General features: G+C 35.0%; 1 protein-coding gene across 3 annotated transcripts; it reads left to right on the top strand.

The window, feature by feature from the left end:
• The first annotated feature begins 2,650 nt into the window (after positions 1-2,650).
• Positions 2,651-12,961, top strand: LOC131155030 (uncharacterized exonuclease domain-containing protein At3g15140). 3 transcript variants are annotated; one of them, XM_058107924.1, is made up of 7 exons: positions 2,651-3,035; positions 7,979-8,181; positions 8,951-9,031; positions 10,249-10,374; positions 11,395-11,518; positions 12,367-12,563; positions 12,672-12,961. In XM_058107924.1, exons 1-7 carry the CDS (start codon positions 2,802-2,804, stop codon positions 12,673-12,675), a joined length of 969 nt encoding a protein of 322 aa, XP_057963907.1. In that variant the 5' UTR covers positions 2,651-2,801; the 3' UTR covers positions 12,676-12,961. The 3 variants fall into 3 exon arrangements, with proteins under 3 accessions (XP_057963907.1, XP_057963922.1, XP_057963915.1); XM_058107939.1 differs by lacking the exon at positions 12,672-12,961 and adding an exon at positions 12,128-12,258 and having other exon boundaries at positions 2,676-3,035; positions 12,367-12,509; XM_058107932.1 differs by lacking the exon at positions 12,672-12,961 and having other exon boundaries at positions 2,676-3,035; positions 12,367-12,567.
• The last annotated feature ends 8,602 nt before the right edge of the window (positions 12,962-21,563 follow it).

The raw sequence follows: 21,563 nt of genomic DNA, 5'->3' as shown, positions 1-21,563 counted from the left end.
GCTCCCCATCAGATATGGGTTAAGGTGGGCAGATTAGACCGATGGAGTATAGTGATTTATTCCTGATTGGCCAGCCAGGGTAAATCCCGCCTACGAGTCGCACAACCCTATCATGAGAGGTTAAATCATGACACACAATTATCCACAGGGAAAGTTTTTAGTTACTATTACATATGTATAGATTTATAGAAACATGGAACATACTTATGTATAATAGAAGTATTTTGAATAGTAACCTACGATACTGTTATGTTAAGCAACATGGAAAGGGGGTGAATTTTATTACTTATACTGTATTTACCTATTCAGTTATACATGATTGTATGAAAACAGATTTTCATAGTATAGTAGCTCATTTGCCACACACTAGTAATAGCATATTTCATCTTACTAAGCGTTGGCTCATCCCAGTGTTGAATTATTTTTCAGGTGATCCAGGTAGGCGAGCAGACCAGACTTGCAAATAGAGGGGCTGCAGTAGTGCCCTGTCAGTGAAGTGAGTATTGTGGAGGATTTTTGTATATCCCAACATAGTTTAGGGTATTTTAGGGAACAAATATATGTGAGTATTTTGGGAAACATGTTAGTACTCTGGTATTGTATTGTATATATATTTACATATGGTTATGTTTATTTGATTTCTACTTCTCACTGCTTAGGTTAATGATTAGGTTTACCCCAGTATGGTATCAGAGCATGTAGGATGTCATTGTATATAAAATAAAATAAAAAACCCAGTTTATTAAGCATGTCCTTACATTGTGGCACAAGGTTTCTTGCAAAAATCCGAAATTGATTGTGAGGAGATATATTCTCTCGTAATAGATGAAATCACTTTCAGATTCTTAATTGGGCTAGTAGTCACTGAGCGATTGAACATGCGTCTTGTGGACATAGTAACAACATACCTATATGAATCGTTGGATAGTGAAATTTATATGAAAATACCTGAAGGATTTAAATTGCCTGAAGTAAAACTTAGAAATTTATATTCAATTAAACTCCAACGTTCTTTATATAGATTAAAATAATATGGACGCTTGTGATACAATCAATTAAGTGAATACCTTATGGAAAAAAAATTCATAAATGATATAATTAGTCCATGCGTTTTTATTAAAAGATCAAAATTTGGATTTGCTATAATTACTGTTTTTGTTGATGATTTGAATTTAGTTGAGACTTCTAAAGAGCTCACTAAAGATGCTAATTATTTAATGGCCGAATTTGAGATGAAAGATTTAGGAAAGACAAAATATTGTCTTAGCCTACAGATTGAACATGAAAATTGCGAAATTCTTGTTCATCAATCTAAACTTACTGAAAAGATATTAAGGCAATTTTATATGGACAAAGTTCATCCTTTGGGATCTCCAATGATAGTTGGATCACTTGATGTTAAGAATGATCCATTTCGATCTCATGATGAGAAGGAGAAATTACTTGGTCCTCAAGTATCATATTTAAGTGTTGTTAGCTCTTTGATGTATCTGGTCAATTTTGCAAGACTCGACATTGTCGTTGCTGTCAATCTACTAGACACTGGAATGGAATTACGCACATTCTATGGTATTTGAGAGGTACATCTAATTTGGGTTTATACTACTCTTTGATTCTAAGTCTCAACTAGTAGGACATGTAGATGCTTGATATTTATCTGATCCTCACAATGTTAAATCTAACTGAATATGTATTTCTTTACGAAAAAACTGTTATATCTTATAAATCAATAAAGCAGACGATTACAGCAACAACCTTCAATCATTCGGAAATACTATCTATGAAGTTAGTAGAGAATGCGTGTGGATCAAATCAATTATTTCTAATATCCAAGAAAATTGTGGTCTTCAATCAATCAAGGGTATTCCAACAGTTTTATATGAAGACAGTGTTGCATGTATAACTCAACTAAGAGGAGGATACATAAAGGGTGACAGAACAAAGTATATCTCTCCAAAATTCTTCTATACACATAAACTCTAGAAGAATGGTGATATATATGTTTAGCAGATTCGATCAAGTGATAATCTAGTAAATTTGTTCACAAAAACTTTGTCTACTACAACATTCAAGAAATTGGTTCATCTTATCGGAATGAAACATCTTAAAGATTTTATTAGAAGGAATTAATATATGGGTGACATCCAAGGAGGAGTATTAGGAAAAGTATAAAAATTAATGATTGTCACCCCTTCATTTTCCACCACCACAAATTATGTGCCCCTTCATTTTCACTACTATAAAATTATGTGTTATCTTTATTGCCCTATAAAAGGGCTCTCTCTCCCTCTCATTTTGATATATATAAATAAAACTTAAAGTGTGCATCTTATAAAAATGATGCGAGAAGATGAAGGATAGAAAGAAGAGAAATATTTTGTATAAGACCAGTTCTAAATCATCTTCCAATTCCTTTTAACATAATGAAGTTTTTTATCTCATTCGCCCATGTAGTAGATATAGCTGAACCACGTAAAATTTTTGTCTTGTCTCTATTTATTTTTCTGCATCTTTTACAACAGTTTCCTTTTCTTTTCTTTTTTTTATAAAATTCAAACTATTTATTTACATTTTAATTTTTTATATTTTATAAAAAATTAAAAATAATATGACAGTTTTAATAATTCTTAAGTTAGACTTAAAAAATAGAAACTGTTTTCCCATCCCCAATTCAATTTTTCTGTGCTCTCCGTCGCGGTGAAAGCGGCGAAACCACCAACGTATATATATTTATACCTTTAAAAATCCCAAATAAAGCTTCGTCCGAACTCAAGCTCAAAAATCTGCACAGAGAAGCGACCATGGCATTTTCTAGATTCTCCTTGGCTAGGGTTTCTGCTCTGTGCAGTGTGTCTTTCTCATCTTCAATTCCTGTATCTCCCCTCACTCTGTTGCTCCCCCAAATCCGGAACTTCACTCTCTCAGGTTCAATCCGATCGCAAGACTCCTCCCCTTTAGTCATTTCTCCTTCCCCCAAGAAGACCGGCCGGTGGAAACCAATGTGCTTGTACTACACGCAGGATAAGTGCACCAAGGTAGGCTTGTTGCCGCTCCATTTTCTGGAATTTTTCGAGTCGTTAAACTCATCGATTCCTTCACCACTGGTTAATGATTGTGATTTATCAGCTCGTTTGTCGTTTGTTGACGTCTGGAGATGTTTTCATGAGTTTGGGTGGTGGTTGGATGATCTTCAATGGAATGCATGCCAGGTGTTTGATTAAAACTTTCACACGTATAAATTCATTTTGTTGGCATGGTACGATATTACCTTATTATTGAAGTACAAACTACTACGTAGTAGAATATTTTCTTAACGAAATTTGGGTTAGTGAAGTTTGAGGAAGTAATGAAACAAGGTTCTCTCTCTTAGAGCCCGTTGGTTGGAGAGAAGTGAAGAGAAGAGAAAAAAAATAACTAATGCTCCACCTTATTTGGTTGGTTTCATAAAGGAGAAAATGGAGAGAAATATGTAGAAAGAATACAAAATCCATTTATCATTTGCAAGAATGTGCCTCACATAACCAGTTTTTAAAATTTCTATGGTTGTTTTGGTTTTTTACCTAATTTCTCTCCATTTCTCCAAATTGGGAGAAAAATTAAGAGCCCATATTTTCACCTTTTACCCTCTCCACTTCTTTTCTCATCTCTCCAGGTTATGTCAACCAAACAAGAGAAGTGGGGAGAAACACATTTATTTTCTCGTCTATTCTTTCCTCTTCTCTCCAACGAAATGGTCTCCAAGGTTAATGTGCTAGCTGAAGAAAAAAAATCAAGATGTCTTTAACAAATCAACACATTTTCAAAAATGTCATTAAATCATTTCTAACATGCCAATTACATTATTTTGTTAGAGAAATTTTATGTGAAAAAAATTTCCATGAAATACCATTTTTATTGGATCCTATATGTTTAGGATTGCTATGTCTCCCATCAAATTTGGCATAAAATATTAAATAGAAATTGGAATTAATGGATTGAACCTTGGGCACTCTCTCTCTTTCTCTGCATTAGCCTTGGATTGTTTCTTATATGTAGAGTGGATTTATAAAAGGGGAAACATAGGTAATGGATGTTGTAGAATAGGGCTTGGAGAGGAGAACCAAGCAATCCCTAGGATACTTGAGGGTGGCAGGTGGCAAGTGAAAGAATAATAGTGGCTGGAGGGAATCCCCAAAAGTTGGGAGGATTTCAAAGAGAGTGAGCAAGGGAGGGAGAGAAAAAGTGAAAAAGAGAGCTTGGTTGCTAGTGCCAAAAGACCCTACCAAATCACAGTTGGGGTTATTTATAGAGAAGAGGAAAACATGTGTTTGTCATCATCCTCCAATGAGAGAATGCCACACCAAATCTTAAAAAATGAGAAAGCAATAAATTGTTGGGCCAAGGGGGGTCATGGTACATGGTTAGGAGAGAAAAAAAAGGAACATGAGTGACAAACAACACATGGTGGAATCTTGAGTAGCTTAGGAAAAGGCTAAAGGGTGTGGGACTCTTATTAGCAAACCCTATCTCTAGAATATCCCAGGATTAGGATTGGTAGGGAGACCCACCTCACGTCTCCACAATTGTGCACTACAAGTCTGACCTTTTGCAAGGATGCAAATATAAGATTGTAAACAATTAGTTCATAACTATGTGCATGCAAGTTCAATGCAGGCTAATTTCATAATCTGAGGCAAATTGGTAATTTAACACATTTACAGGTCTCATGGGACAATTTTATGCCATTTTGTGATTTTATTCTGCAAATATTTGTTCTTATTTTTAATAGCTAAAGAAACTATACCCAAGCCTCCAATTCATGTTGATGTCCAAATTAAACAAAAAAGGGAAACCAATGCAAGTGCTTATGGTTGTTAAGCTGGGTGATGGCATAATCCTAAGGATAGTGAGTCATGGGGCTGTGAAAATAGGTGGTTGTCATGAACCTTGATATCAGTATTTTCAACTTCTTACACTGCCTTGGAAATTCATGTAGTAGTTATGTCAATATTTAAGTTGTCTTATATCCTGTCTTGCTGCATCTGCATATTTTGCAACATAAAATGGAGAAATGCTGATTATCTGATCATCTTTGAAGGAGTACCTACTGAAATGACTTGGTCAACATTCCATAATTGAGCTCTTTCCTTGTTTTTTCTTTCTTTGGTTTCTTCAGAGTGTCATATTAGTATCCTTGTGCTTTATTTGTTTCCCGTATAGGAATTTTGCATCACCATCCATCCAATTATTCTCTTCATCCCTCACGTACTACTCCAATGTATCTCTGCATATAATGCCCAATTCTTCCATCATAATTGTTGACATTTTGAGTCCGTCTCCTGTTTTGATTATGACAAACCACAGTATCTCATCTGTGTGCTAAGTGTATGAACATGTTTACTTTTCTAAGCACGGATGATAAATGAGAAATGGAAGCCGAGAAGCAATTAAAGGAGCACATCTTTCGGCGAATTCCATGAAATTACAGAGGTGCAAAGCATGAAGTTTTCGTTTATTTTAAGTTGTATTTTTATATTTGTCATTTGGGTCTGTAATAATAACTCAAAGTCTGTAATAATTAATACATGACATGCATAGTAGAAACTATAAGCTCAAAGACCTTAGACAAGACTTCGGTTGACCGACGCTAGGTTTTTAGGTTAAATTAAAAAGGCCTAGACCTTAGATAGACCCTAGGTCCCTACACGTAACTTTAAACTCAAAACAGGACCTAAAACTTAAAATTAAAAGGGATTCGGGCGACCAAACCAGGCACGTTAAAAATGCCTCGGTCGACCGAATGGTTGAAAAGTCAGAAGGTTGACTTGGGTCGGGCTACTAAACCAAATTGAACTGAGTGTCCTCGGTCGACCAAACATATAATACTGACTTTTCTACCTTCCCCGGGCGCCCGAACTTCATGTTCAAATTAACCTCGGGCGATCGAATCCTCAAGTTCGGTAGACCGAACTTACAACCAGGCAACTGAACCTCGAGCAGTTTGGAAATCGCCTTAGTTCAACCACCCGAAGTTCTCTTCGGACACATGAACTTCAAAATTGCACTTTTCGTCATGTGTTTGTTCGGGCGACCGAACCCAAGGTTCAGGTGACCAAAGCTCTCGGGTTGGCCAAAATTTACCGCGGGTTAATTATTGTAAATTAGGGTTATTTTTGTTAAACATGATTTAAGCAATTTTAAATATTACCCTTGTGTCCCAACGGGCAAAATTTTATGAGTGGCTATATATATGGGTTCATTTGCAAAGATTAAAAAAAGATTAGGGAGTTTGATTAAGAAAATTTTCTCTGAATTTTTTTGAGTCTTTTCTTCATACACAACTCATATACTCATTCTTTGATCATTCTTTTGCAAAACCTATTTGAGTGAGAGTATTTTAAGTCATCCTACACTGTTTAAACTCTCATTGTTGTGTTGATTGTTGATTTTCTAAAAGAGAGTTAACCAAAAATTTTCCCCATAGATTTAGTTCTTAAATTTATTGTGTGGGGAAAATCTTGCTAGCTTGTGAGTCTTTGCATTTTGATTACAAGACTCTTAATCTTGTCTTGTGTTGTGAAGTAAATATTTTTGGCAAGCTTGGTTTATAAGATATCTTGTGCTTAAAGTTTTTGAAAATCATTTTGAGATATTTGATCTTTCTCTTGAAAATCTTTGAAACTCTATTTGTTATTGATATATTGATATATATTGTTTCAAAGATATTGTTGTAGCGCACTCTCACACTTTGATTGTACATTAACAATATCTTGAGAGTAGGTTCACATATCTTCACTGAGCTTTTAGATCTATCATTTGGAAGTGCATTAGTTATTGCTTGTGCGTTTTGGTACATAATCTACTTGTATTAGAAGTAACTTTATTTGTACGCAAAAATTGAGCTAGTTGATTGTATTCCAGGCGTGGGCCTGAAGAGGGTATAATCTGCCCTGTTAAGGAGTGGATTGTAAAGGTTGGGGTCAATCCTGTGCATTTGCCCTAGGGCCTTCTCCGCCCCGTAAGGAGAGCGTGTAAAGGTTGAGGTCAGTCCTGATAATTTGACCTGGTTGTAAACGGTACTGCTCCACCCGTTAAATGAGTAATAGTGGTAATTCTCGGGCTTGCGAGCTGAGGCGGGGACGTATGGAGTATTGGCCGAATCCCGATAACATATCGTGCGTGTATTTATATTTCCACAATTTATTTTCAGCACTTTCGTTTTCAACACATGTATGTTGTATGTCTGATTCATTATATGCTGTACATATGTTGATTGGGTTTACGATTATATAGACAGACCCTAGATTGTGTATTACTACTGCTGATTTGGATAAACTTAGAAATAAATTTTTAATACCCAATTCACCCCCCTCTTGGGAATACACCAATTCCAACAATAATGCCCCTGCTTTAACTTACAAGTTGTTCATTTGTCTTGTCACACTCTGGATATGATTGCATCTTCTATTTTGAAGAATATGCCAAAGCCAAAAGTAGATCATTTGCAGTAAGTCAATTTCTGCTTACCCTCTTCTTTTTTTCTTTTGGATTACGCACCGGGTATCCACGTGTCCGTTTTACGGTCCATGTGACTAATTCTGCGTCCCTTGAAGTTGACCCCACAACTCCAAAGGGAGGGTAAATTCAGGAGTTCAGGGGCGAAAATGAGTCCAGGAGGGTTTGAACACCTGACCTCATGAGAGGCACTCCCGCAGCCCACACTACCACCTGAACCACACCCTGGGGGTTGCTTACCCTCTTCTTGTACACTAGGGAATTGTGATACCTGGATTTTTCTTTTTTGCTTGCATGATTAAGTTAGAAAATAGTTTATATCAATGTCATTCCTGTCTTTTAAGCTGTGCATTGTCAGTTTTCTTTCAATTCACTAAAATTTCTTTCAATGGTATTCATATACACAGTAACTTTAGGTGGATGTTAATTTAAATTTAAAATATGTGAGGTTCTGAGTTTTAATGATGGTTTCTTTGTCCTGCAGATGGATGATCCTATTCATCTAGAAAAATTCAATCACAGTTGCTCTGTGGAGCTTCAAGCAAATACCAATGAATTCAAGCATATACGCTCTCAGCACCTGGACTTTTTTCTAGTGCTTGATTTGGAGGGGAAAGTTGAGATTCTTGAGTTTCCAGTTGTGATGATTAATGCAAAAACCATGGATGTTGTCAATTTTTTTCACAGGTTCTACTCTAATTATACAATTTTCAGTAGGGGTGCAATTAATGATTTTATATTCCGTTTTGAAGTGTGAGGATATTATATGTGAAACCAAAAATGGCCCATTTATATTTGAAAATATTGGCTATGCATCAGCAATACTACTGCAACGAAAAATAAACATCGGATCCATTTGAAGCATTTGAATTTCAGGAACAATATCACCTCATTCAGTTAGTGTAAGAAAATGCCCACTTATAGTGCAAAAAACAGATCTTTCCATTGTGGGATAATTCAAAATATCTACAAGAAGCACTATATGGAGCACTATCCACATTGGTTCACACCTTACATGCCATCACAATGGGGTAAAATTATTAGGACAATAAAAGGATTGAAAGCTACCAAGATATAAATTTTAACTTGAAAAAAAAAAAAGGAGCTGTGACCATAAGTTATGCATGGAGGAGTAATCATTTTAGTGGTATACTACACTGTAGATGTCTTTTCAACTTTTTTCCCTTTCTGCGAGATTGTTGCTGTGGTTTTAATTAATTATATTGAGCTGCATTTTCTTTATTGCTTTTTTATGGTCTTTTTCATCTTTTGTCCATTCAGTTAGATTGTTGCTGTAGTTCTAACTCATAATATTGAATTGCTTTTTCATTATTGGCTTATTGCCTTTTATGATGTTTGATTGGACTAATTATTCGCAGCTAAGAAGCCTTTTTTTTTTTTTTTTTTCAGACAGACATATATGTTATTCTTTTTTTTGGCCATGTTCTTTTTACAGGTTTGTCAGACCTTCAGAAATGAGTGAGCAAAAAATAAATGAATATATTGAAGGAAAATATGGAAAATTTGGAGTCGATCGGTATGTACTTAATTTGCTTGGACTAAAACAGAGCTCGAGTTTAATATTTGGTTAAAATTTAACCCAATTGTGCAGACAGGGTGCAGTTTATTGACTCAAGAACTGTTGCATAACTAATTTAACTTAAATATTACCACTTTCTTGATAGATTCTCAATCTCAATACCATGAAATTACATTCATGAAATTCTACTTGATTATGGAGTTACTTCCTTTCATTTGCTTATTTCACAGGTATGTTTTGTGTACTGGCTGATATGATAGATTCATGCAAAAATAGGCAACCGCTGATATAGTTGATACTGAAATGCCATAATGAACCTGCAATGGCATCCTGAAGCCGTATTTCTTTCTGTATTGTTTTCAATTTTTTTTTTTTTTTTAAATAGGTGCATGGCAGAGAATTTATTGGTAGTGGCATATCAAACTAATGTTTGAATTCACCATATTATCCAATGTACGTTATTAATCCATAATTGCCAATTAATGGTGCATCAACTTCAGCATATTTTTCGAGGGAAGAAGTCATCGCATTTGCTTGTTTGAGAAAAGATACATTATTTGTCTTCTCTTTGGTGTGTGGGGCAGGGGAATTTAAGGGGGTGAGCTTTTCTGATATTCAGGGCTATTGGCATTGTGTGTTGGACTGTTAGGTTATGCTGGTTTTATTTGCGTTTTCTAGTTTTCAGGTTTTTTTTCTATGTTTTTTATCTGGATTTTTTGGATTTTGCTAAGGAGATGCCGTATTCTCCTCGCTGTATAATCTTAATCTATTAATAAAATTCTTATTTATATATTAAAAAATGGTGCATTAACTTCAAAAAATATTCTAATGTTTGTGTCACTGACACAACAACTTTCATTGCTGTCATCCATCTGTCTATTACTATATCACTATGGTTGCTGCCACTGCAGCTGTCACCATAACTTAGGTGTCTCACTGTGAAGATTTTATGGCGGTCACCACAGCTATCTTTTTAAAAAAGAAGAAACAAATTCTCTTATGTAACTAGGAAATTACTGAATTTTTCTTCTATTATCATTATTTCATAATACTCCAATCTGCTTTTTGAGAGTAACTGCAATGGAATGCATTGTCATAATATATTCTAGGACTTCATCAGATTCCCTATGCAGCTATACATTTAAAAGAAATGTTTTCCCTATGTTACTTCTGCTTTCCATATGGTAGAGTGATGCAGATATATAGTTTTGCAGTGTGTGGCATGATACTGCTATTCCATTTAAAGAAGTTATTCATCAATTTGAAGCTTGGATGATAGAGCATCAGCTGTGGGGAAAGGGGCGAGATGACCGTCTTAATCGAGCTGCATTTGTCACTTGGTGATTCCACTACCCTTGCATGAATATCTAATTTCCTAGTATGCTCAATAAACTTGGTCTTTCAAGGAAGATATAGAAATCAATCTACATGTATCTTTCGTCCTCTGTTTCCTTTTCGGTCTTCTGTCTTATTTTTGCTAACCTTTCATAGTTTGAGAACTAGATTACCAAGTTAACGTCTATAGTTTAATCCTCCAGTTTGAGAGGCAAACTTCAAATGAGATGATTTCTTATATTAACATAGTTTTCTCCTCCATAGGTCCATAGCTTTATTTGTCAAAAAGAAAGACATTACAATGACAAGTTGAGACTTTGGGCATGTGGCATAGCTGTGACTATGACAATAATTTGAGAACCAATTTCTAATATACCATCAATGGTGTATCCCTCTGGTTTAGTATTTTGAGAGCCAAACTTTAAGCAGAAGGAAGCTAATTGAACGTTTTTCTGTTCCTTTAGCTTTAAGCGGTAGGGTGATCACATTGGATGGCCTATTGATTTGGGCATGCTTTAAAACTGTGATTTGGATCATAACAGGAAAAAGCTTTTTTGCGCTTGCAGATGACAAAACAAATAAACGTTGAAGGAACAGAAAATTCATTTGACTTTCTGAATTAGACTATTATACTTTTCGCGTGCATTCAAGCTTATGTGGCTTGGGCCTGTCCAATTGCTGCACTAGCAGTAGCCTCCTATTTGTCCAGAAGAGGAATCATGGAAATATTCAGGCGTCCCCTTGTGTTGAAATCATTCAGTTGTACTTTATATTGTGTTTGAGGAGACGTATACAACCTTGTGAGGAAATCTTAATTTTCACTGATGTTTGATGGTGATTTTTTTTTTTTTTTTTTTCTATTTTGGTATCGATTCCATTATATGGATGGAACTACAGGTGCTTAGAAAAGAAAATGGAGTGCTTCCAGTTCCGTCATGGTCAATGAAACTAGAGAAACCCCTAAACTTCAAGTATTAATGTTTTGGTTCTTGGTTTGCTGACTATCTTTGTTCTGCTGGTGTCAGTGGTAATTGGGATTTGAAAACAAAAATCCCTCAGCAATGCAAAGTGTCAAGGATGAAGCTTCCTGCATATTTTCTGGAATGGATTAATATTAAGGATGTCTATCTAAATTTCTACAAGAGAAGGGTGAGTACATGTGTGCAGAAGTATTTATGTTTGGGGATTGCAAATAGATTGTCATTTTTCCTCCTTAATGTGAATTGTGGTACATGAAATCAGATGCTTCAAACTGTGGGTTCTGCTTTTTGCTGGTGCATCTCAGTTTGGTTTGACTGCTCTCGGCATCAAACATAAATTAAATAAAAAGTTTAGAGCATAAACAGATGAATAACCAAGTTCAATGTGGCGTAAATAATTGATGTATCAATCCATCCCAACTATTTGGTGTTGGCATGATTCTGACTAGCACCTTAATTGGCTGATCTGCTTGAATGTCAACCTGTTCAGCCTAAAAGAATTGTGAGTTTGGGCAAAAATTTGAGCTGAAACTTGAGTTTGAAATTTGAACAGGCTGAATTTACTTTTGTTTATTAATGTTGTTTTAAGATATACAAAACTTGATAATTAATAATCTAATTGACATCTTCGTTGTTCTTGATATCAGGGTTCTCTTCTGATCGTTTGAAAATATTTACTTTTAAATTGAGCTTGAGATATGATTTACTTGAATATAAAATCACTATATTCCTAAATGTTATTTCCCTGAACTATGCTTGAACTCGTTCTGAACAACAGGCAGGTTTTGAGGTTGAACATCTCTTATTTGGACCATGTTACAAAGTCTGTCCAAACTCAGCTTGCCCAATTGACAGGCGTAATTCAGAATATATTGCACTGTCAGAAAACAAACCCAAAACTGAGCCATGGTTAGATTAGCTCATTAGGTTTTGGTTTGGGGTGTACTCCATCGTTCTCTTCATCATGTTTCCCTTGCTTTCATTTTATTGAATATGTGCTTGGTTGTGGGTGACAAGGCCACTGGAATGATGACAATGATGAAGGAACTTCAGATGCCATTGTTGGGAAGTCACCATCTTGGGATTGATGACACAAAGAACATAGCAAGGGTGTTGCAACGCATGCTTGCTGATGGTGCTCTTATGAAGATTACTGCAAGGAGGAATCCTGATTCTCCTGAAAATGTTGAATTCCTCTTCAAGAACCGTATAAGGTAACCATCATTGTCTGGATTTTTGCCTTCTGAGCCTAATCAGAAATATTTAACCAAAAACACTCCCTCTCTCTCTCTCTCTCTCTCTCTCTCTGGGATTTTATGCAGATGAGCTGCGGCTGCTTTGGTTTACAGAGTCCTGGGATGAATTCCTTGGCTTGCTATTTCTCCGGCCAAAACTCAAGATTTCAATGACACAATGAGATTCAAGTCAAATTGTGGGCAGGCAGTATGGATGGGAAATGAGATGAAAGCTGTGGATAGATGCCCTTTTTTCCTGCTATGGTGGTTGACCCATTTTTTAATGTTGTCCATGTATCCGTTTGGAATGAATATCACTTTGTCATGCTCATTGAGAAAAAAAAAAAAAAAATTGCTAAATTGAATTGAAGGCTCAACTTCTCTCTCTCTCTCTCTCTCTCTCTCTCTCTCTCTCTCTCTCTCTATATATATATATATATATATATATATATATATATTCCCTGTTAATAAACAAAAAAAGTTCATTGAGATAATGCAATTATACCATACCCTCATCCTTGTGCATAAGTCTACAAGTGTTTTGAGTCGAGCTTAAACAGCAGGATACAAAACTCTGTTCGACTTGGACTTAGTTGAGTACAAAATTATTGAACTTGAATTTGACTCAGTTGCAATTTCTAAAACCTGGATTAAATTTGTAAATTGTATTAAAAAACTCAAACTTGACTTGTTAAATTACTCAAGTAGCTTGCGTTTGTCTCGAATTTGAGTAGATACAAGTCTAATCAAACTAAAAAGTGAGTTAAATTTGAGTAGTTTGTGAGTAGGTTTGACTTACTACATATTCTACTTTGCAAATAAATCCATTACACTAAATTGTTTCCCTATAATGTGCTATAAATATTAACACATATAGATTGAAACTAAGAAATGAGAGTGCTGACTGTTGAACGTAAATGTCCCAACAGTACACTAATCTAAAAGATTGGTTCCTGTTTGAATCAAGTAAGAAACACATTGAGAGATATTTCATTCAACAAACATATAAAATACAATATTAGAGGGAAAGGCAAGAAAACCATTATAAGAGACAACCTTCCTAACAAAGATCTTCTCATTGGGTTCGACATCATCCGACACTTAAACAAGGTTCAGTGGACAAAACAAGGATTAAAGTTCATATCATATCTTTTACAAAAAGAGTCTTCTAGCCCAAAGAGCGGCAACGCAAGTGAGAACTAAGAGTCTCTTGCAGTAGTTCTCTTGCCTTCCTCTAGCCCAATGAGCGGCAAAGCAAGTGAGAACTACGAGTCTCTTATAATAGTTCTCTTGCCTTCTTCTCTAGTATTGTATTCTATATGTTTGTTGAATGAAATATCTCTCAGTATATTTCTTACACTATTCTTCTTTCTTTTATTTTTTCTTATTATAATTGAAGAGTGTACTTGTCTATATTAAGCTTCATCCACTGTGTTTAATCAAGGTTACATTATTTGGGTTAAACCTTCCTAACAAAAATCTTCTTATTGGATTCAACATCATCCAGCACTTAAACAAGGTCTAATTAACAAAACAAGGATATCCCAAATTAATATCCAAAGCCTCCATAGTAACTTAAGCAATCTATCATTAGATAGAATCCTGTTCCACTTAGGTATTTGACATTTCTTTCTCTTCTAGTTGTGATTGTAAAACATCACACTTAATTATGTCATGCTTTTGTTAAAAAAAAAAATAGAATTTGGGGGGGGGGGGGGGGGGAATGGAATGAAATGAGTGAAATTAAGGTAGGAATACAATTGTGACCGAAATGTAATCGTTGCTTTTTTATGGCTTTTGTGAAAGAAATGCAATTTTGATTCTTTGTCAATGTTTGATATTAGTTGGTGGATATACTAGAATTATGATATGACATATCTTAAAGAATTAAGCAATGAACTTTTATAATTTGCTTATATTTTAGGATAATTTATATATATTTTTTCTTTTTCAAGCACTTATTTATGATCTCAATTTTAAATCTATGGTATTTAGAAGTGTAATTCATTCTTTTTCTTCCATTTATATGTTAAACAAGAAAGAAAATTAGAACTTATTGTAGAATGAAAAAAAAAATTGAAAACAATAATAACAATGCTAATAAAAATATTTGTTAGTTAATAACATTTTTTGTTAGTTAATAATGACAATAAATGTACGATATTATAAAAATATATATAAAATATGCATATAAAGGGTGACACAATAACAACAAGCATGTGCATAGACGTGACAAATCTTAAATTATGACCATAACAAATATTAAATTTTTAATGGTTTTATAACATTATACACTAAAATATGATAAGTTGATATTCATCTTCTTTATTTTTATCATACAAAAACTATCAACATATTACTTCTTCAATTGAATCACACTTGTTACTGTAATTTTCTAAAAAAAAAACAAAAAAACAAAAGATTGTAGTGCTCTACTTTTGTAACCAAAATTTTTCCAAGAAAAATAATAAACTCATATTACAATGCATCACCAAATAGAGTGCCTAAGAGGTATGCCACTTATACATGCAGTTACAACGTATATTGATACATGTATAGACATAATAATTTGCTATAGAAGTGGTATAAAATTTTTTCTTCCAGAAAAAAAATTCAAGGAAATTCTTGCATATAATTATGTTTAGTCATGCTCACAATAATAAAATTAACTATTTTTTAAAATAGTTTTGTATTTCTATTAGTCATACTTTAAGTTATAATTTATTAAGATTATGTTTAGTATACATATTAAAGTGATATAAAGTAACAAAAGCATAGAATTGAAATACAATTCCTGTACATGTCGATGTTTAAATATTCATGTAAATTTTGAATCAATATAAATTAAATCTCCATAGTAATTAATTTTTTTTAAATAAGGATTAATTAGTTAGGTTATTCTAATTCAAATGAATTTAAACATTATTATTTGTAGATGCTTTTAGATTTACGACTTTATTTCTAATATTATATTTTAGACGTTAAATTATAGTTAACCTCGATGATATTTTTTGACTCCTTACAATTGTCTTATGACATGCTTTATGTTTCAAGATATATCTTTTTTTTTCTTATTTAATATTTATAATATTGTCACTTTTATTTTATCTTTAAACCAAATGGTCTTCCTTTTTTAGAAGTTTAATTATATTGTACATAAAATGAGGTATTTGAATTCAATTTTATTTATAATCTTATTTGTAATGACCCGAAAATTAAAAATATAAAATAATTAGGAAATATAATAAATGAAATGGATTAATGGATAATAGGGAAAAAAGGAAAGAAATACGAGGAAGAATAGCAGTCCTCGTCGACGAAAGCACTGTCTTCATCAGCGAGTGTCCTTCTATAGATCGTCGATAAATTTTGTTCTTCGTCGAAGAAGGAATCCCGAGAGAGTAAATTTGAAACTCTGAATTTCGTCGACGAATGTATCTTCTTGTCGATGAAGTCTCTTCAGTGATTCATCGACGAACCCACGTGTCTCGTCAATGAAGTCCTATTTATAAATAGAGTTTTCTTTCATTTCAGTGAGAAAATTCGGGATTCTTCTTTCTCTCTTTCTAAAAAACGGACCCCCAACCTTCTCTCTTCGATTTCAAGCTGGATTTGACTCTGTTTGACGATCCGAAACCACCACGAGGTTTGTAGGATCGTTCTCTACAAGGCTGTAGGAGCTGATCGTTGGTTTGAGAGGTTTGGGAAACATCCCAAAATCAGTGTAGGTGAGTTATTTTAGAAATTTCTTAACGAATATTGTTATTTGGAGTTTAGGAAGTATTAAATAAGTATTTTTCTTAATATTTGAGTCAATTGGGGTTTATTTTAATTAAATTAGGGTTTTTAATTTAGGATCCAAGTGAACATCGTGGGTATCAGTTTGGGGATCCTACTGGTGTAGTTCAAAAGTCAGGTAAAGGGAAATTGTATATTAAATCATATTTTAAGAAATTAAAGGTAATAAATTATGTTATATTTATGTTTATGTTTTGGTGTGGATTATTAAAATGTCAACCATGTAAACTATGTTTTCTAAGCCTAGGACCATTTATAGAACTATGTATATGTGGATATAAACTGATGAAAGTGAAAGTTATATTCTGGGAAATTATGTAAGAAATGGAAATTATATTTTCAGTATTTAAAAGCTAAATGTGGGTTGACTTATTTTACATGGAATATGTATGAATTTTACTGGTAAACTGTGTGGCATGAGTACATGTAAGTTCTGTGCAAATATATGTTAAATGTATGAGATGCGGGCTAAGTAAGTAATGCATAAAAATGAAATATGATATAAAACATGCTACTTGTGTATGTTAATGCAACCATGTAAATGTAAGACAGCTGAAAAGAGCCGTGTTAGCAGATTCTAGCGCATTTCTATATGGACTAATTGATGACAACTAAAAGGAGTTGTGTAAGCAGATTCTAGCACATTTTTATGTGGACTAATTGATGACGGCTAAATACTAGTTGTAATACGAATGAATGAAATGAAAACAGAATGAAATGACAATGGAATGAAATGTAAAATGTGAACGATGAAAATGGGAAAGAGTCACTTAAAGTGAAATGTAATGCAATTTTTAAGTTATGAACACGAACAGATGTGAATGATTGAATAATGATAGAAAGAATAATGTATTATGATATTAGAAGTATCTATGTACATAGAACATGTTACGATTGGGCAAGATGTACTTTTCGTCTGAGGGTTTGCTGAGAAAGGTGAGTGTGCTAGTAACTTCAGATGTGGCAGTAGCTGCATAACGTACTAGGGTAGAGGGAACCTGCTTGTATGGGTGGGTAGTTTTCCCTATCCTTGGGGCCTTCGCTGGTAAATCTTTGTTTGAACTATGTGAGTACGAGATTAATTTAATACTTGAGGGCTTATTGAGTAAGGTGAGTGCCCTGGTATGCTTCAGCAACGACCCTAGGGTTGCCTAAATATCAGAGTAGAGGGGTGCTATTTGTATAGGTGGGTAATCACCCCTATCCTTAGGTAATCTCATGGATTAAATTTTTGCATATGATTGATTAGGTTCAAAGAATGGTTTCAGTGTTATGATAACGTTTGCAAATGTTATTAAAATAATATCTATAAATCCTATGTTAGTCACACATTGTTTTTAATATATTGTTTATTCCCTTACTGAGATGTGTCTCACCCGAATACGATTATTTCTTTTTCAGGACATCCTCGAGGTCGGGCTTAGAGAGCTCGAGGGTTTTTAGCATTTTTTTGGATTATAAAGAGAAAGGGTATATTTTTTATAATATCTTGGGGATGTAAATATTTTATATTTTATGTTTTTATGTTTTAAGTCTGCTGAAAAAGGAATGATTGTGAATACTGAAATGTTTTGGAGATTATGTTTATGTTTTTCGCTGCGTAAGTATTGATTTATGGATTATCATGATTTAGTCAGGTATAACACACCAGACCAGGTTTAAGGGTTCGGGGCGTTACATTATTAGCTAAATTTATTATTTTTTAGAATGTTTTTTCATGTTTTTTAAAAAGAAAAGCTCGTTCATATATAAATGATTTACACTATGATATACATTTTTTTCTTTATACATAAATGATTTATAGGATAATGTATAATATATACTAAACGTTGGCTTCTAATAAAAATCCTTACCTCCTACATTACTTTTGAAAACTCTCTCTCTCTTTCTCTCTCCTCCTTACTTACCATAGTAAATCTTCAAACCTCTCTCTCTCTCTCTTTCTCTCTCTCTCTCTCTCTCTCTCTCTCTCTCTCTCTCTCTCTCTCTCTCTCTCTCTCTAACAATTAGATCTGGCAAAATGGATAAAATTCATTAATCTGAACTGCGTCCGACCCGTTTTAACCGACTTATAATCAACCGCTTGCTAAATGAGTCGAATATGATTTTCCATTTTCATATCTACCTCTTTAGCTGGTCGGGTAAGGTTTATCTGATAGATATCCGCCAACTCGCTTAAAATTCTATTACTAATTATCCCATAAAAGCCCAACAACCCACTGCTTAGGTGCCCAGAGGCCAAAGCCTAGTGCCTACACACCACTGTCGCCACACAGACACAGCTGATAGCCCCGGGTCCTGCTCAACCCCTCCCACTCCCAGCCCCATGCCAGCCCATAACCACTATCTCAAATTCTCAAATAGCTAGAATCTATAGCAGAACGAGCCTTAGCCCTATTCCGACATGAAACCCTTCTTCTTCGACCCTATTCCAACATGAAACCCTTCATCTTCCACACTTCAAACCAAAAGGAGCCCTTCGCAAGTTTGTCAGGAGCTTTGTGAGTTCGTCATTGACCCTTCGAACCAGTAGTAGGAGCTACGCGGATGTAGAATGCGAGAAGACGTCTGCTACCGTTGTGGGAGACTCGAGCACAGATCTTTGTCGTATTAGGGATTGCTAGCTTAGGAATTAGCTCTTAGACCAAATAGGGGTGGTTATTAGGCGCCCCATGGAGGCCAGCAGAGGAAACTGCACCGCCGAGAGTATACACATTGACGTCGAGAGACGCCGATGCAGCTGGAAATGTAGTGACAGGTACCCTTACTGCTTTTTCATATAAAGCTGTTGTTTTATTTGATACAGGTGTCACCCACTTTTTTATTTCATCAATGTATGCTAAGTTAACGGGGTATGAGGCACAGTTGTTGAATGTTGGGTTAGCTGTAGTTATGCCGACTGGATCAATGGTGAGATGTAGGAGGGTACTCAGGAGCTTCCCAATGATTATTCAAGGGAAAGTATTGCGAGCTGATCTTGTGATGTTAGATATGCAGGGGTTTGATATTGTTGACCTTATGGGTCATACCCTATTTTGATTATGACAAATACTCAGGTATTTAATGACTGTCGAGTTGATGTGCAGGTTTATCTTGGTAGTATCTTATGATGGCACTCAGAGACCCGGAGGAAAACGAAGACTTTGAAGACCCTAGATATAATTTATTTGTTGTAATTTATATTCGGGTCTGTAATATTTAAGTCGGAAAGGTCTGTAATAGTAAATAGGGATTGGTTTGTAATAAGCTCACACACATCACATGTATGATTTATTACGTAAGCTCAAACAAACCGTAAATGAGAAATGACCTTAGAAAGACCTTAGGGTGTAGTCGACCGACACCGGACTTTTTCGGTATCTTCAAATTGGACCCCAAGTGACCCTAGGACACACATATTTACACATATGTTTGTTAGACACTTGAATAAGGCTTATATGTTTCGAAACGGGATTGAAATACACACATGGTGCACTTTTGGTCGACCGAACCAGGTAGTTCAAAAAGCCCTGGTCGACCGAAACCTCCCTGGGTCAAAGTTTAACCATCTAGTTGACCGAACTAGGTAGTTCAAAAAGCCCTGGTCGACCAAAACCTCCCTGGGTCAAAAGTTTGACCACCTGGTAGACCGAACCAGGTTGTTCAAAGATCCCTGGTCGATCGAAACCCTCCTTGGTCAATATTTGACCATCTGGTCGACCAGGCACTTTTGTACTCCAATTACCTGGTCGACTAGAGGGTCCTCGGGAGAATTCCTAGCAGTCTGGTCGACCGAACCTCAGAAAATTGAGAAATCTTCTTCTCCTGGTCGACCGAGACCTTAGTCTAAAAGTCCCCTGGTCGACCAAACCATATAAGACTTGGTCGACCGAACCTATTCTGGTCGACCGGACTTCTCAGGTTGCCCTAATTTTTTACCGTAGTTAATATTTTTTAAACAGGGTTAAAATACTTTAAACATTATTAAACTTTCCTAAGAATACCCAATAGGTCCCCAACGATCATATTTTCTCCCATGCTTATATATATGAGATCATTTGAGAAAATTAGCAATGGATTAACTACTTTGATTAGGGAAATTCTCTGAAAACCCAAAAGCCTATACTACTCATTTTTTAGCCCCATTCACTCATGCTTATTGTTTAATAGTGTGAACATCATTTGTAAGTGGATTGAGTGTGTGTGTGTGGGAAGGTTTGCTCTCCTTGTTTTATTTGCTTGACACGATTTTATTTGAGAGCAAAACCTAAGGATTCTTAAGGGACTTTGTTGATAAGTCTACCCTAAGAAGGCTTTGTTGGAGCTTCCAAGCTTGCACCTTTATTGCAATATCCTGAGAAGATCTTATAGTATTTTGTTTGCAAAATCTTTTCAAAATCATTTTCAAATATTTAGTGTGCTTTATATTGATAAATATATTTGAAGAGATATTTGTTTATGAGATAGTGGTCTTTGTTGCAATATTCTTTCACTCAAATATTATTTGCTGAATACAAAGATTACGCATCTTTTGCAAACCGAGCATATACTTCATTTGGTACTCACATGCTTGAAATATCCTGCTGATTGAAATACTTGAGACTAGACATCTTTGTGTGAACTTATTTATTGAACATATCTTGTGATACAAAGACTGTTTGTTTGTCACTCTCACGTATGCATTACACTGATAGAAAATACCTTTGAGAGTTGAACCGTTTAGACCACATTGAGCTTACATATTGAATCATATTGTGGCGTATGTCATTGTGCGCATTTGGGTACATATCTGCTTTACACGAAAGCACAATCACTGTACCATCTGATTATATACACATTTGTTGTATATCCAGGCACGGGCTTGAAGAGGGAGACTAGCCCTAGAATAGTCCCGGATTGGCTTAGGCTCGGTTAGGAAAGCTAGGTGCGTCGTCCTGTTAAGGCCTGTAGGTTGAGGTCAGCCCCGCTAATTAACCTGGTTAAGGTTGAGGTCAGCCTTGTGTTAATTTGACCTGGTTGTAAACGGTGCCACTTCACCCTTGAGTGAGCTATTAGTGGAATCCTCTGGCTTACGAGCTTGAGGCGGGGACGTAGGTACAGTTGGCCGAACCCCAATAACATATTGTGTGTCTATTTATATTTCAGCACTTTATATTTACCGCACGTATATGTTATTGTATGAATGATGTGCATGATTTAAAT

This window comes from Malania oleifera, chromosome 1 (genome assembly GCF_029873635.1).
Source record: "Malania oleifera isolate guangnan ecotype guangnan chromosome 1, ASM2987363v1, whole genome shotgun sequence".
NCBI lineage: Eukaryota > Viridiplantae > Streptophyta > Magnoliopsida > Santalales > Ximeniaceae > Malania > Malania oleifera.
Note: the sequence above shows the minus strand (reverse complement) of the source record. Positions and strands in the feature narration are given on the sequence as shown.